Source organism: Haematobia irritans, chromosome 4 (genome assembly GCF_050003625.1).
Source record: "Haematobia irritans isolate KBUSLIRL chromosome 4, ASM5000362v1, whole genome shotgun sequence".
Lineage (NCBI taxonomy): Eukaryota > Metazoa > Arthropoda > Insecta > Diptera > Muscidae > Haematobia > Haematobia irritans.
Window position 1 is genome coordinate 119010726 of NC_134400.1, and position 14087 is coordinate 119024812.

Here is a 14087-nt window from a genome sequence, read left to right on the forward strand (position 1 = left end):
TTTATGTATGTTTATACTCGACTCCACGTTCTTCTTTTGTTAGTTTTTGAATTCTTTCCAAATTTTAAAGTTTTGTACCAAAAACAGTTTTTTGTTACAAAATGTTTTTGCAATAAAAAATAATATTTTATCCAAAAATCAGTCAATTACGTTTATATCAAGCACTGTTACTGACTATAAATCTTTAATAACCCACATTTCAAAGTTTCATTATAAAAATTTAATATAGTATAAATATAAATGTGTAAATTAAAAAAAAAAAAGTGTTCGGTCGCAGCAGGGATTGAACCCACGACCCTTTGCATGCAAGGCAGACATGCTAACCACTGCTCCACGTGGCAAACAAATGTATGTTTCTGTTAAATGTTATGTTTGCATGGGCTCGTGGGCGCTGCAAACTATGCTATATAAATGTAACTTATAACGATAATTATCTACTGGTGACTATAACAGCTACGTAGCCCAGTGGATAGTGTGTGTGTATGGTCCTCGGTTCGATTCTCCGTGCAGGCGAAAGGTAAAATTTAAAAAAATTATAAAAGTGAATAATTTCTTCAACATTATTTGTATTACAGAAAAAGGTGCCAAGAACTAAAATATTTCGTGGAAGTGAAAATTGCGAGTATGTTAGGGTATGAGCACAATCGTCTTTGGGAAAAATTCTTCGAAGCATATAATATTTTTGGGCTCAAAATGCTTCCAAACATATAATACGTTCACATAAAACAAACATATTAATGTTTCGGCAGTATCCAATAATATATGTGCTTCCTGCAAAATATGTTTGGAACATATGTTAAAGAAGCGATTTTTTTTGAGGGTGTAATGTCCATAATTGATAGACCATTTATAAATCGATGTTTCACCATTTTACTTCTATAGAAACAATATTCGTAACTATCCAGCTATTCCTGTCATCTGTTGTATGGTAGTGGTTATTTAAAATTCCGCCCGTCATAATTTTTTGGTAGTTTATGTTTGTTTTTTAACATCTAAACTTTCTATGTGATAAGCCCGACATTTTGATTTTTGTGTATTTTTATTTTTTATATAGATTTATTTTTTATAAAATGCCTATATAGATTAATACCAGGATTTTACTTCTTAGACTACTGGAAGCCTAATTATTTTTTAAATTTTTTGTTTTTATAAATACATATTCTGGAGATTTTAGTTATCCACATTTTGATTTGGTCTCTATATAATCTTGTGACGTATTTTTAATGTATTGGCCTGACATTAAACAGTAGAGATCTTTACATCCCTATAATGCTGTGATTTTAGTCGTCGAGTCGCATCAAAATTTAAAATTAGAGTTCGTTTGGACATATGGCAAAATAGAGTACTTATATCGGTCTATTTTTGGAACACTCCACCTTAAAATTACAATTGGAATACTTTTAAAATGATATTTAAGTACACCACCCGACTCTGGAGTCGACTCCGGATGTTATAATATGTTTCACTACAGCCCTGGTAGTGAAACATATTATAATGAGCCAGGATTTTCACATTTTCGGTACGTCTCTGCACAAAGTTTCACGGGTTCGGTTCTTGTAACTTAATCTGCGGTTACTCAATGTTGCATCTTTTCCATTCAAATTTTGAAAAGAGTTCTTTAAACATATAAATGTCTCATTTATTTTTTGCACAATTTACAATTTTGATGGAAAACTCGAACGTAGTACCCTCCTCACAGTCACAATAATGAATATGTGTGTGTGTCCGTTTAACATACAAGATTTTTATATATATAAATATATTTTTTATTGTTTAATTATATGCACTTATACAACAACATTTTATTAAATACAATTAATTAAAAAAATTCCTTGACTTTTTACGAGAGCAAAAACATTATAATTTTGTATGAAAATATTACAAAAATATTAAACTATGCTATTATTTGGTAAAGTTCTTACACTGCTAACAATCTGTCATATGAAACTCAACACAGATAAATACATATATAAATAGAAGTGAAATTTTGAGTTTTATATCATATCGAAATAGAGATATGATATACATAAATGGAACTCCAAGCTCATATTAACTACCCCTCTACGAGTTATAAAATTCGAAAATCCAATTTTAATGAATTGAATAAAAGAAAACTTTTATAATTTTTAAAATCGGCTCTTGATTTTTTTTTTTTTTTGAAAATCGGGTCTAATCAACTTTATACACTGAAAAAAAACAATGAACCTACCAGGAAAAAAATTTTTGGAGTTCAAGATGAGCGCATTTGTAGTAAAATTTACAAATTTCAAGAAGTACGAATTTAGTAAATCTTTATGCTTCATTTGTATATAATTTTTCCCCCCGAAAAGTTGACTTTGTATTGAGAGAGAGAGAGAAATATGTTGTAGCTTTCACCTAATCAAAAAGTTCAAAGTTACTCGTTGATTTTTAAAATCACAAAAGTCGATATTCGTTTTTTTTTTTTAAATTTTAAGAAAATCTTCTTATCGACTAAACGGTTGTTTGTCAGTAAAAGCCGACTACAGTGAAACTTCTCAAATGTGTACACTCACGGTCGCCTAAATTTTGTCCACATTTGGGAGGTGTTCACGACAACTGTCCAGTTCTAAGTGGTGTCTGATTTTCAGAGTGTCCAAGTTTGAGAGGTTTCACCTAATTTGTAATTTCCAAAATCGCCTATTTATTTTTGTTTTTTGTTTGAAAATCAAGTCTAAAAGATTTTTTATATGACAAAATTCCATTAGTAGACTTTGCTGGTGAGTATAGCTCTTCAATGCTACCACCTCATCAATATCGACTATAGATTTTTTTTAAATCGATATAAATCGACTTTTTCTGTTGGTCGAATTCGATTAATCGACTTTGATAGTGTACAAAATCTAAATTGAAATGGAATTTTTGCAAAATTTTAAAAGGTCACAAATATGGTGTTCGGCTTTTGTGTAATATCGAAATATGGATATGATACCAATCGAATGCCGCACTCCTGTTAACTCCAATCAGAAAATCGACTTTTCGACTTATTGACTTTTACGAACACGCCAAAAAGTCGACATTGCATAGAAATGGAATTGTTTTGTAGCTCTTTTTATACGGACACCTCATTAAAAAATAAAAAAAATCGCGACGTCAAAAGTTCAGTTTTTAACATTCGCAAAATTCGAATATCAAATATTCCAAAATCTCAAAAGGCCAAAAATGCATATGTTATACCATGATTATGGTAATTCCTCCTCCAAGGAGCAGATTAGTTACACTAAACGAGTTTTTGTGAATAAAAGTCGAGTTTTTGTTTGAAATATTGACTTTTTTTTTGAAAATCGAGTCAAATTTAATTTTTATGTTGGCGAACTAAACGACATTGAAAGTAATCAAGTCGAAAATCAACTCGATTTCATATGACGTCATGCTTAGCCCTTATTAACAAAATTAATCTTCGATATTACAGGTCTACATTTCATTCGACTACATTGCATCATGGACCTGGAACTGAATTAAATCCTCTACGGGAAAACGAAATAGAGAAGCAGTTCTTGCTTCCGTAACCATTTGCTCTAAATTGTTGTGCGAATTAATAGGGGGATTGTAATTACTGCCGCTCGACTCATTGGTAATATTCGATTTTTTATTGTAGGCCAACTCATTGGGTTTAGCTGCAACTAGGGCAGCTGGAGTGGGTAGCTCCGATATATCATTTGCAGCCACAATGGGATGATCAAAGTCAACCAAATCTTGTTCCTGATCATTGGTGTTAGCATCACTGCGTGATATAGGCATTTGGGAGGTGTCATTTATCGATTTACCTTGATGCCTTGGCTCTATGGCATTAAGCGGATTACGATACCCATTCTCTTGTATGGTGGATCGATGCATGTCCCCAATGTTGCTATAAAAAGGATTAGTGGAAATTGGTGATATGGATTTTGATGTTTGTTTGGGAAAGACATTCAGATGTAACATTATTGGACTATTATTTGAATTGGCTGCTGTATTGCCGGGACCTGAAACAGGAGGCAATTTTTGATCACAATCAATGGGCACAAAAGGTGTCTGATGACCCTGACCTTGATCATTTGGTAAATTGGCGTAGATATGATGTTGCTGTTGTTTGTTTAGTTCTTGCTGCTGCTGCTGTTGTTGTTGTTGTTGTATATATTTCTGCAATTGATCGGAAAGGGCCCATTGCATATTAGTACTTTGCGCCTGTTGTACTGGTCCTGGAAATCGAATGGGATTGTATGGTCTCTGAACCGGGGAATTATAATATCCCAATGCTGAGACTGTGGGCGTAAGGGGTGTACTGAAATATTCCATAAAAGGATTATGCAACGCTGTGGCTGGTCTCATTGAAGGAACTATACGGGCTTCATCCATACCAAGAGTGGATAAGGGCTTGGATGTCCTGGATGGTGGCATAACTGGAATTATATCCAGATTTAATTTAAATGGTACCCTCTTCGACAAAACTGGAGGAGTTTGTGTGACATTAATGGCCATAAAGGGGGGATACAATGTGGGATAGATCATCTCGGGAGCTATGGTGGCATAAGGATATTGCGGCAACAATAGATTGGAATTGGCCATTGGGGATTTTCCATTCTTATGTTTTTGCTTCTTTTTTTGTTTCTTGTTCTTCGAGTGCTGCGCTTTGAGATTCTGTTGATATTGTTGCTGTTGCATTGCCAACAGATTGATGTCATTAAGTGATTTTGGCTTGAACGGATAGATTTGATCCATTGCCATGCGAGGCTGATAGCTTTGTGGCATCAGGCCCATTAGAGACGCCTGGTAACCATTGAACATTTGCATAGGTACTGGGAATTGCAGTTGCATTTGTTTCTTGTGCCTCTTTCCACGGAAGAAGTTCGCCAGGCCACTCGACTTAAGATTACGATAGGATCCCGATATGTGCAAACCCGTCGGCATCATCATTAGTGGAGGAACTTTTGTACTGACCACCATAGGACCCCCGCCCATATGTAAGTTATTTAGAATGTCCTGGATATTTTGGACACCATCATAGGCTGCCAAATTTTCTCTTTCGCTTTGCTGTTGCTGCTGCTGCTGTTTCTTGAACTCTTCTGGTAGGGGCCCGTCGAAAGGGAAATGAAATGGTTTCGGCCTCTGGGAATCATTTTCGCTAAATTGTCTTCTCATAACCAACGAGGGCTGGCGTGATGTGAGTCTGGGTGGCCGGGGAATTTGATCATGTAATTCCCTTCTAATTGGTGTCATAGTTGAGGAACGTTTAGGCAAACGTTCGTAATGATGGGCCTGGTGGTTATGATTATCGTAGATATGTTCATCAACCTCCCCAATTAATGTCTGTAATGAGGAGGATGAAGATGTTGCAATGGGAGATTTTATCGTTGCACTTGGAATTGGTTTTGGAGGGGCTTGGGGTCGTCTCGCTTTCGTATTCCATGTTCCATAGATGGGTTGCTCATTCCTGCCACCAACACTAGCTCCATTATCATCAATACGCTCCAATAAGTATGCATTTTCACCGGCTAACATTGCATGTTGGGGCTGTGGTAGCAAATCATGCTTTTGCTGGTTGAGGTGATCTTGAAAGTTGTGCTGTTGGGACCGTTCTTCTTGCCCATGGAGTATCTGTTGTTGTTGTTCTTGTTGCTGTTGCTGCTGTATCTCTTGTTGCAATTGTTTTTTCTCCTCATTATCGTCTTTTTCGCGTTGCAATAATTGTTGGATTTTTGCACGCATTTTTTCTTGAGGCTCTTCAATATCTGCTGATCCTCCTACTATGATATTTGTCCGTATGATATGGTTGGTGACTGTGTAGTTATTCTCTTTTTGCTGTTTCGTAGTGTATGGTAGTAAAGTCTTTGGTTTTGTGGTAATAAATTCGCTTGTGGTTGCTTGAAAGTGGGATGATAAACGGGGTTGCAATTGTCTGCTGAATGCTGTTTTGGCTGAAGTTCTATTCTGATGAAGTGTTAATGCTGAGGCCTTGACAATGACAATTGACATCTGTAGAAATAAAAACATAGACAAAAATAAAACTCGAATTACTAGTTGAAAAAAAAGAAAACAAGCAAAGGAAAATCTAAAGTCGGACGGTGCTTTTGTCGATCCAAAGCCATTTAAGGTCGCTAGGAACTTTATTTACATTTGATTATATAGAATATAAGCAAAGATCGATTTTAAAGAAATTCGGCACATAAGGATTTTGGTATTAATTCCCAGCCAAAGATACCTCTTCTTTTAAATAAAGACATTTTTTATTGATGATTGATTTTAAAGTTTTGATCCTATAATATTAGAATCAGGATACGGATCTCATTTATTTATTTATTTCCATTTATTTAAGCAATTCAAAACTGTAAAAATATACATCAGTATAAAAATCCAAATTATAATAGATACATCAAAGTAAAATATGTTTTCTTAAATTTCAAGATTTTCGAAATAAGTATTTTTGAAACTTTTTAATTTTTAATTACAAAATTAAATATTTCAGTTAATTTAAAGATGATTTCCTTAAAGAAAAAACGTTCTTCATTATTTTAAGGAAAATTAGTATTGTTTCAGAGACATACGACTTTAAAGGATTGTGTATCCTAAATTTGAAGAAGAGTTAATCAAAATTTCTTTGTTTTAATGAAATTTCTCCTTTCATATTAGATAGATATTTAATTTCATTTTATGGACTGACACACTTTGGGTATCTTGTTGTATGGAAAAATGATGGACTGAGTTTTTCATTATTCATTTTGATTTACCATTCCAAAAAATAATTGTTAGATATTTCTAAACTTTCTTCCATTCTGTTTATATTTAACACATCGAAATATTCATTTCCGACTACATTAAGTATATATGCATATATTCCTGATCAGTGAGAAATTCTAAACCGATATAACCATGTCCGTCTGCTTGCTGCCTACTGTAATCACGCAAAAGTGAAGCTATCGTGCTGAAATTTTGGTTGAACTCGTCTTTTGTCTGCGGGCTAAATCGGTCCAGATATTGATATAGCTTCCATATTAACCGACCCCCCGATTTGGGGTCTTGACCGTCTAGACATCCAAATTTTTATCGGATTTGCCTAAATTTCAAAATCTAGAGATATTTTGGGTACATTTGTATATACCCCCATATAGCCGGATCTACAGATTTGACTTCTCGGAGTTCTAGCCACCGCAATTTTTATCCGATTTGCCTGAAATTCAAAATCTAGAGATATTTTGGGTACATTTGTATATAGCCCCATATAGCCGGATCTACTGATTTGACTTCTCGGGCTTCTAGGCACCGAAATTTTTATCCGATTTGCCTAAAATTCAAAATCTAGAGATATTTTGGGTACATTTGTATATAGCCCCCATATAGCCCGATTTACTGATTTGACTTCTTGGGCTTCTAGGCACCGCAATTTTTATCCGATATGCCTGAAATTCAAAATCTAGAGGTATTTAATGTTCATAAATAAGTGTGCGGAAGATGGTGTGTATCGGTCCATGGTTTGTTCTAGCCCCCATGTAGCCCGATCTCCCGATTTGACTTTTTAGGCTTCTATACTCCGCAATTTTTATCCTGAAATTCAAATTCTGAAAAAAAATTTTGAGCCCACAAATAATTACACCGAATTTGTTGCATATCGGTACACGTTTTGATATAGCCCCCATATAGCCCGATCTCCCGATTTGACTTCTTGAGCGTCTAGATATCCGAATTTTTGTCCGATTTGCAAATTCAAAATCTAGAAGTATTTTGGGTTCATAAACAAGTGTGTGGAAGATGGTGTGTATCGGTCCATATTTCGTTACAGCCCCCATATAGCCCGATCTCCTGAGTTGACTTCTTGAGCTTCTAGAAACGACAATCTTTATCCGATTTTTCTGAAATCGGAAGATGGTGTGTATTGTTCCATATGGAATCTCCCGATTTGATTTCCTGGGCTTCTACACACAGCAATTTTTATCCGATTTACCTGAAATTCAAACTATAGAGGTATTTTAGGTCCGAAAAATGGTGTAGCGAATATGGTGTGGATCGATCCATGTTTTGATATAGCCCCCAAGAGTCTCCCGATTTTCATGTTCCTATATATGTATATTTGCTTGACCGAGTATCTGTCATCTAATCCACCTGAAATTCTATATATTTTCATGTAACCCGATGAAGAGTTTTTAGACGAAACAATTATATTATTTGCGTATTTAAGAATCGGTCCGGCCAGCCTTAAGTTCGTATTTACTTCTTTCAAGTACACTCGTAAACATACTTTAACTTATTAGTGCCGTATCTTCTTTTCGTATAGTTGAAATCGGAAGTATAAAGGTTTTAAAAATTGGTAATAAAATTGGCCTTCCGGGAAGACCACCAGGGATTTGCTTTCGTAAAGAGGTATTTTGGGATACTCATAGAAATCTTTTAAATATTTCTAGTGGAAAATTATTTCTATAGAAAATTTTGACAACATTTCCTATAGAAATACAATTTTAACAAAATTTTCTATAGAAATAAAATTTTGACATCGTTTTCTATAGAAATGCAATTTTAACCCTTTCACTACCGAAATAAACCTATTGTTAAAAACTTTAATTTTTCTTCTGTTTTTACTAGTACTAACAGCACGTAGAACAAAAATTGTCATTTGGAGAACCTACCTCAGTCACTTCAAGAGCTATATCAGCTTGTTCTGAAAACTTGAATTGTGACCAAATGGCCTTAAGAAAATAAGCGCTATTTGGCCTATAATATTTTTCAAAGTGTGAGAAAAAGCCGAAAAAGTATCAGCTATAGTTTTTGTATGAATATCCAGTTACTAGAAGAATACAGTAGAAAAATTGTCTCAAATTTTCATATTTTTCGTTTATTGTTAAACAAGTTTATAAAAATGTATTTTAGTGCTCACCAATATGGAAATATTTATAGCTTATTTAGACTTAAGGCTCTACTTTAACATAACATCGAGAAATAAATCGAAAATAAGTGGGAAAATAAAATTTGGTGCCCTTTTCGAATGTCCTTTTAAGTGGACGTCGATAGAAAAAAAATTTTACAACATTTTCTATATAAATAAAATTTCGACATTTTCTATAGAAATAACATTTTGACAAATTTTCCTATACAAATAAAATTTTGATAAAATTTTCTATAGAAATAAAATTTTGACAAAATTTTCTGTAAAAATAAAATTTTGACAAAATTTTATATAGAAATTAAATTTTGGCAAAATTTTCCATAGAAATTAAATTTTAACAAATTTTTCTATAGAAATAAAATTTTAACAAAGTTTTCTATAGAAATAAAATTTTGACAAAATTTTCTAATGATATAAAATTTTCACAAAATTTTCTAATGAGTCAAATTTTGTACAAATAAATAAATAAAATTTTTGCCAAAATTTTCTATAGAAATTAAATTTTAACAAATTTTTCTAATGAAATAAAATTTTTGCCAAAATTTTCTATAGAAATTAAATTTTAACAAATTTTTCTATAGAAATAAAATGTTGACAAAATTTTCTATATAAATAAAGTTTTGACAAAATTTTCTGTAGAAATAAAATTTTGACAACATTTTCTGTAGAAATATAATTTTGACAAAATTTTCTGTAGAAATATAATTTTGACAAATTTTTCTATAGAAATTAAATTTTAACAATTTTTTCTATAGAAATAAAATTTTGACAAATTTTTCTATAGAAATTGAATTTTAAAAAATTTTTCTATAGAAATAAAATTTTGACAAAGTTTTCTATGGAAATAAAATTTTGACAAAATTTTCTAATGAAATAAAATTTTCACAAAATTTTCTAATAAGTTAAATTTTGTACAAATAAATAAATAAAATTTTGACAAAATTTTCTATAGAAATTAAATTTTAACAAATTTTTCTATAAAAATAAAATGTTGACAAAATTTTCTATATAAATAAAGTTTTGACATAATTTTCTGTGGAAATAAAATTTTGACAAAATTTTCTGTAGAAATAAAATTTTGACAAATTTTTCTAATGAAATAAAATTTTCACAAGATCTTCTAATGAGTTAAATTTTGTACAAATAAATAAATAAAATTTTGACAAAATTTTCTATAGAAATAAAATTTTGACAAAATTTTCTATAGAAATAAAATTTTGACAAAATTTTCTATAGAAATTAAATTTTAACAAATAAAATGTTGACAAAATTTTCTATAGAAATAAAGTTTTGACAAAATTTTCTGTAGAAATAAAATTTTGACAAAATTGTCTATAGAAATTAAATTTTAACAAATTTTTCTGTAGAAATACAATTTTGGCAAAGTTTTCTGTAGAAATAAAATTTTTACAAAATTTTCTAATGAAATAAAATTTTCACAAAATTTTCTAATGAAATAAAATTTTCACAAAATTTTCTAATGAGTTAAATTTTGTACAAATAAATAAATAAAATTTTGAAAAAATTTTCTATAAAAATAAAATTTTGACAACATTTTCTATACAAATTAATTTTTAAGAAATTTTTCTAGAAAAATAAAATGTTGACAAAATTTTCTATAGAAATAAAGTTTTGACAAAATTTTCTGTAGAAATAAAATTTGGAAAAAATTTTCTGTAGAAATAAAATTTTGTCAAATTTTTCTATAGAAATTAAATTTTAACAAATTTTTCTATAGAAATAAATTTTGACAAAGTTTTCTATAGAAATAAAATTTTGACAAAATTTTCTAATGAAATAAAATTTTCACAAAATTTTCTAATGAGTTAAATTTTGTACAAATTGTCTATAAAAATAAAATTTTAACAAAATTTTCTATAGTAGAAAAATTGAGAAAATTTTCTATAAAAAAAAAAAAATTATGAAATTTTCTATAGAAATAAAATTTTGACAACATTTTTTTTTTAAATGAAATTTTGACAAAATTTTCTATAGCAATAGAATTTTGACAAAATAGAAATAAATTTTTAACAAAAATATAGACATATGTTTCCTGTTTTTTCGTTACGATGTCATATGTTGTCACGAAGGTAGGAAGCAAGCGATATATAGTAAATTATTTTTCTCTTCAAAATAATTAATCTATATTTACCATTACTTCTGGGCTAACCCTTGAATTGTTGTAATTAAATTTGCAAAAATGTACATGTAGCCTTTTTTTGTTACAATATCTTGTTGATAGAATTCAAAACAGTTATATATAATAAATGTAAAACTATGTTCTGAACGTTTTGTTTTTTGTTTTGCTTGTATATTTTTATGGATTTGATCTTTTCAGTTACTTTTAATGTGTTACGAATCATTTGTTTCAATGCAATAATCCACTGGTGTGATTGAAAAATTGTTCCGTTATGAGATATTTTCTATACAACACATTTTTCCAACCGAAACACAACAAAAAACCATGACATTTTTACTTTCTTTTTATATGAGATATTTTTATATGCTTCGTATAGTGTATAGCTATTTTTGAACACTACCAAATTGGTACATTTATATATATGTCTGTCGAATTTTCTAACAAGTATTTCACAAAATTTAGTTCAGTTTGTACTTACAATCAAAACCAAAAAAACATTGATTGAAGTTTTAAATAAACTCAATATCCTTCGTTGCAATGACGAGAGTTGAGAACTTTTATAGAATCTACGTTTACGATGCGGTATCAGAGAGTTTCGATTTTTATAAAACATTTTTCCTCGTCAATTCCAAGAAATCTCAAATTTAAGAAAGGAAAGGAGTTAATTCTGCAAGGGTAATGGAATTACTTGGGAAGGCTTTTTAAGGTATTCAAGATGGGATTTTCACTTTTTCTATGATAAAATGTGGGCGATTTTAAAAAAGTCCACACACGACTTCTGCTTCATTGCGAACCACGTAAGCGACTGCAAGAAATCTTTGCTAAATTATTGTTTAAAAACTTAAAAAACTTAAAGCGTGCACTGTATCTTTATTAACTAAAGAAAGTTTCCTTTCTTTCACGCAAATGCATTCAAAGAAGTGGAGAATGAAAAACACTTCAATGGCCACGAAAATTAAGTAAAATACTTTGAACAAGGCAACAATATCAATCAGAGAGAAAGATACATTTCCATGTTAAATACAGGCATTAATCGCTAACACAATTTACTCATGTAATTGACGCTTATTCATAGTCAGAGCACTAACGCCATCGCCACTAGGAGCATACACTTTGAGTGGTATTGTCGATGGTACTAAACATTTGTAAAATTCGTGAATGTTACATGAAATAATATTAATTGGAGCTTCATCAAATTTGTTACTAATATATGAAGCTATGATGGTAAACAGGAAGGAATCTACTTGTCGGTTGTGTATATCGCCCGAACGATAGAATACCATTTAGTAGCTTTTTCACTGACCTGGCCTCGTTGACGGTGGCATATATGGACGTTATTATTACAGGAGATTTCAATTCCAACTTGCTGACTAACACGACTTTGTCACTGGAAATGTCAACGTTGGGCCTTTCTATAGTGAACGCATCTACTCCGACACACCATACAACTACCAATAGTACGCTGCTTGATATTTTCTTTGTCAGTAGTAGAAGTGATATGCTGCCCTATGGTCAGCTGTCAGCCTCGTGTTTTTCAATGCACGATCTTATCTTCATGACAAACAACTTTCGGGTTATACGATGTGATCAGGAGTATTCGTACTGGGATTTCAGGAATTTAAATTACCATGCCTTGGGGCAACTTTTCTTGGATATAAACTGGGAGGATATATATTGTTGTCCCACGGCTAAGGAACAGGTCACTTTTCTTAATAGGAACATATTGCATCTTTATGATACTTGCGTACCTACTCGAACGCAACGTATAACTCCGAAGTCGAAACCGTGGTTCAACAGTGGAATTAGATGTGCCATAGAGAGGAGGGATATGGCCTACATGAGGTGGAAACGTTTCAAATCGCCTGCTCTGAGAGAAGAATTCCGTGCAGTCAGGAGTAGTGTAAATTCCATGATTAAAGAGGCGAAAATTCGTTACTATTCTTCCCGCTTTAGTTCTGCTGTTGAGTCAAGTGCTAAATGGAGACTGATAAAAGACAGAGGTATTGGTAGATCCGACAATATTTCTGACTGTAAAATTGATGTTAATGAGCTAAACGAATCTTTTATTAAGACTCCGACGACTGACGTTGATATTTCCTTTTATGATGACGACCTTAGATAGATTATTCATTCTGACGAATTATACGGATTTGAGTTTAATTATGTGGGGGTGTCTGATGTTTTACGGGCTTTTGCGGGTGTGAGGTCTAACGCGATAGGAAGTGACGGGATAGATCCAAGGTTTCTGAAGATACTGCTTTACCTAATTTTTTTTACTTATTGTTTTATACAAAATAATTATCATAATGTTATATCTCTATTCAAAATTTTATTTTAATTAAACTTTGCTTTTTTAATTATTTATTTATTTTTATTTTTTTTTATTTTCCATTAATTTAATTTAATTGTCTTATTTGCCGTTTTATATTATTTCGAATCTTTTTAATACGTATACATTTTTAATATTTATACATTTTTATATAGGAGCCACCGTGGTGCAATGGTTAGCATGCCCGCCTTGCCAGGGTCGTGGGTTCGATTCCTGCTTCGACCGAACACTAAAAAGTTGTTGTGTTGCGGTGGATTATCCCACCTCAGTAATGCTGGTGACATTTCTGAGGGCTTCAAAGCTTCTCTAAGTGGTTTCACTGCAATGTGGAACGCCGTTCGGACTCGGCTATAAAAAGGAGGTCCCTTGTCATTGAGCTTAACATGGAATCGGGCAGCACTCAGTGATAAAAGAGAAGTTCACCACTGTGGTATCACAATGGACTGAATAGTCTAAGTGAGCCTGATACATCGGGCTGCCACCCAACCCAACTCAACAAACCCAAGGTAATGACTGCTAACAACCATGCCAAAATTTTTCCATATCGGTCTATAGTTATATATAGCCCCCAAATAAACCGATCCCCAGATTTGACCACCGGAGCCTCTGGGAGGAGCAAATTTCATCCGATTCAGTTGAAATTTTATATGTTGTGTAAATATATGGACAATAACAACCGTGCAAAAATTAGTCCATATCGGTCCAAAATTATATATAGCCCCCATATAAACCAATCCCCAGATTTG

General features: G+C 31.9%; 1 protein-coding gene across 2 annotated transcripts; it reads right to left on the reverse strand.

Moving 5' to 3' along the window:
- Positions 1–1057: 1057 nt before the first annotated feature.
- Positions 1058–11822, reverse strand: LOC142236478 (uncharacterized). 2 transcript variants are annotated; one of them, XM_075307697.1, is made up of 3 exons: positions 11491–11822; positions 4047–5973; positions 1058–3983 (listed from the first exon to the last, which is right to left on the reverse strand). In XM_075307697.1, the coding sequence occupies exons 1-3, from the start codon at positions 11623–11625 to the stop codon at positions 3448–3450; spliced, it is 2598 nt and encodes an 865-aa protein (XP_075163812.1). In that variant the 5' UTR covers positions 11626–11822; the 3' UTR covers positions 1058–3447. The 2 variants fall into 2 exon arrangements, with proteins under 2 accessions (XP_075163812.1, XP_075163811.1); XM_075307696.1 differs by having other exon boundaries at positions 1059–5973.
- Between the last annotated feature and the right edge of the window lie 2265 nt (positions 11823–14087).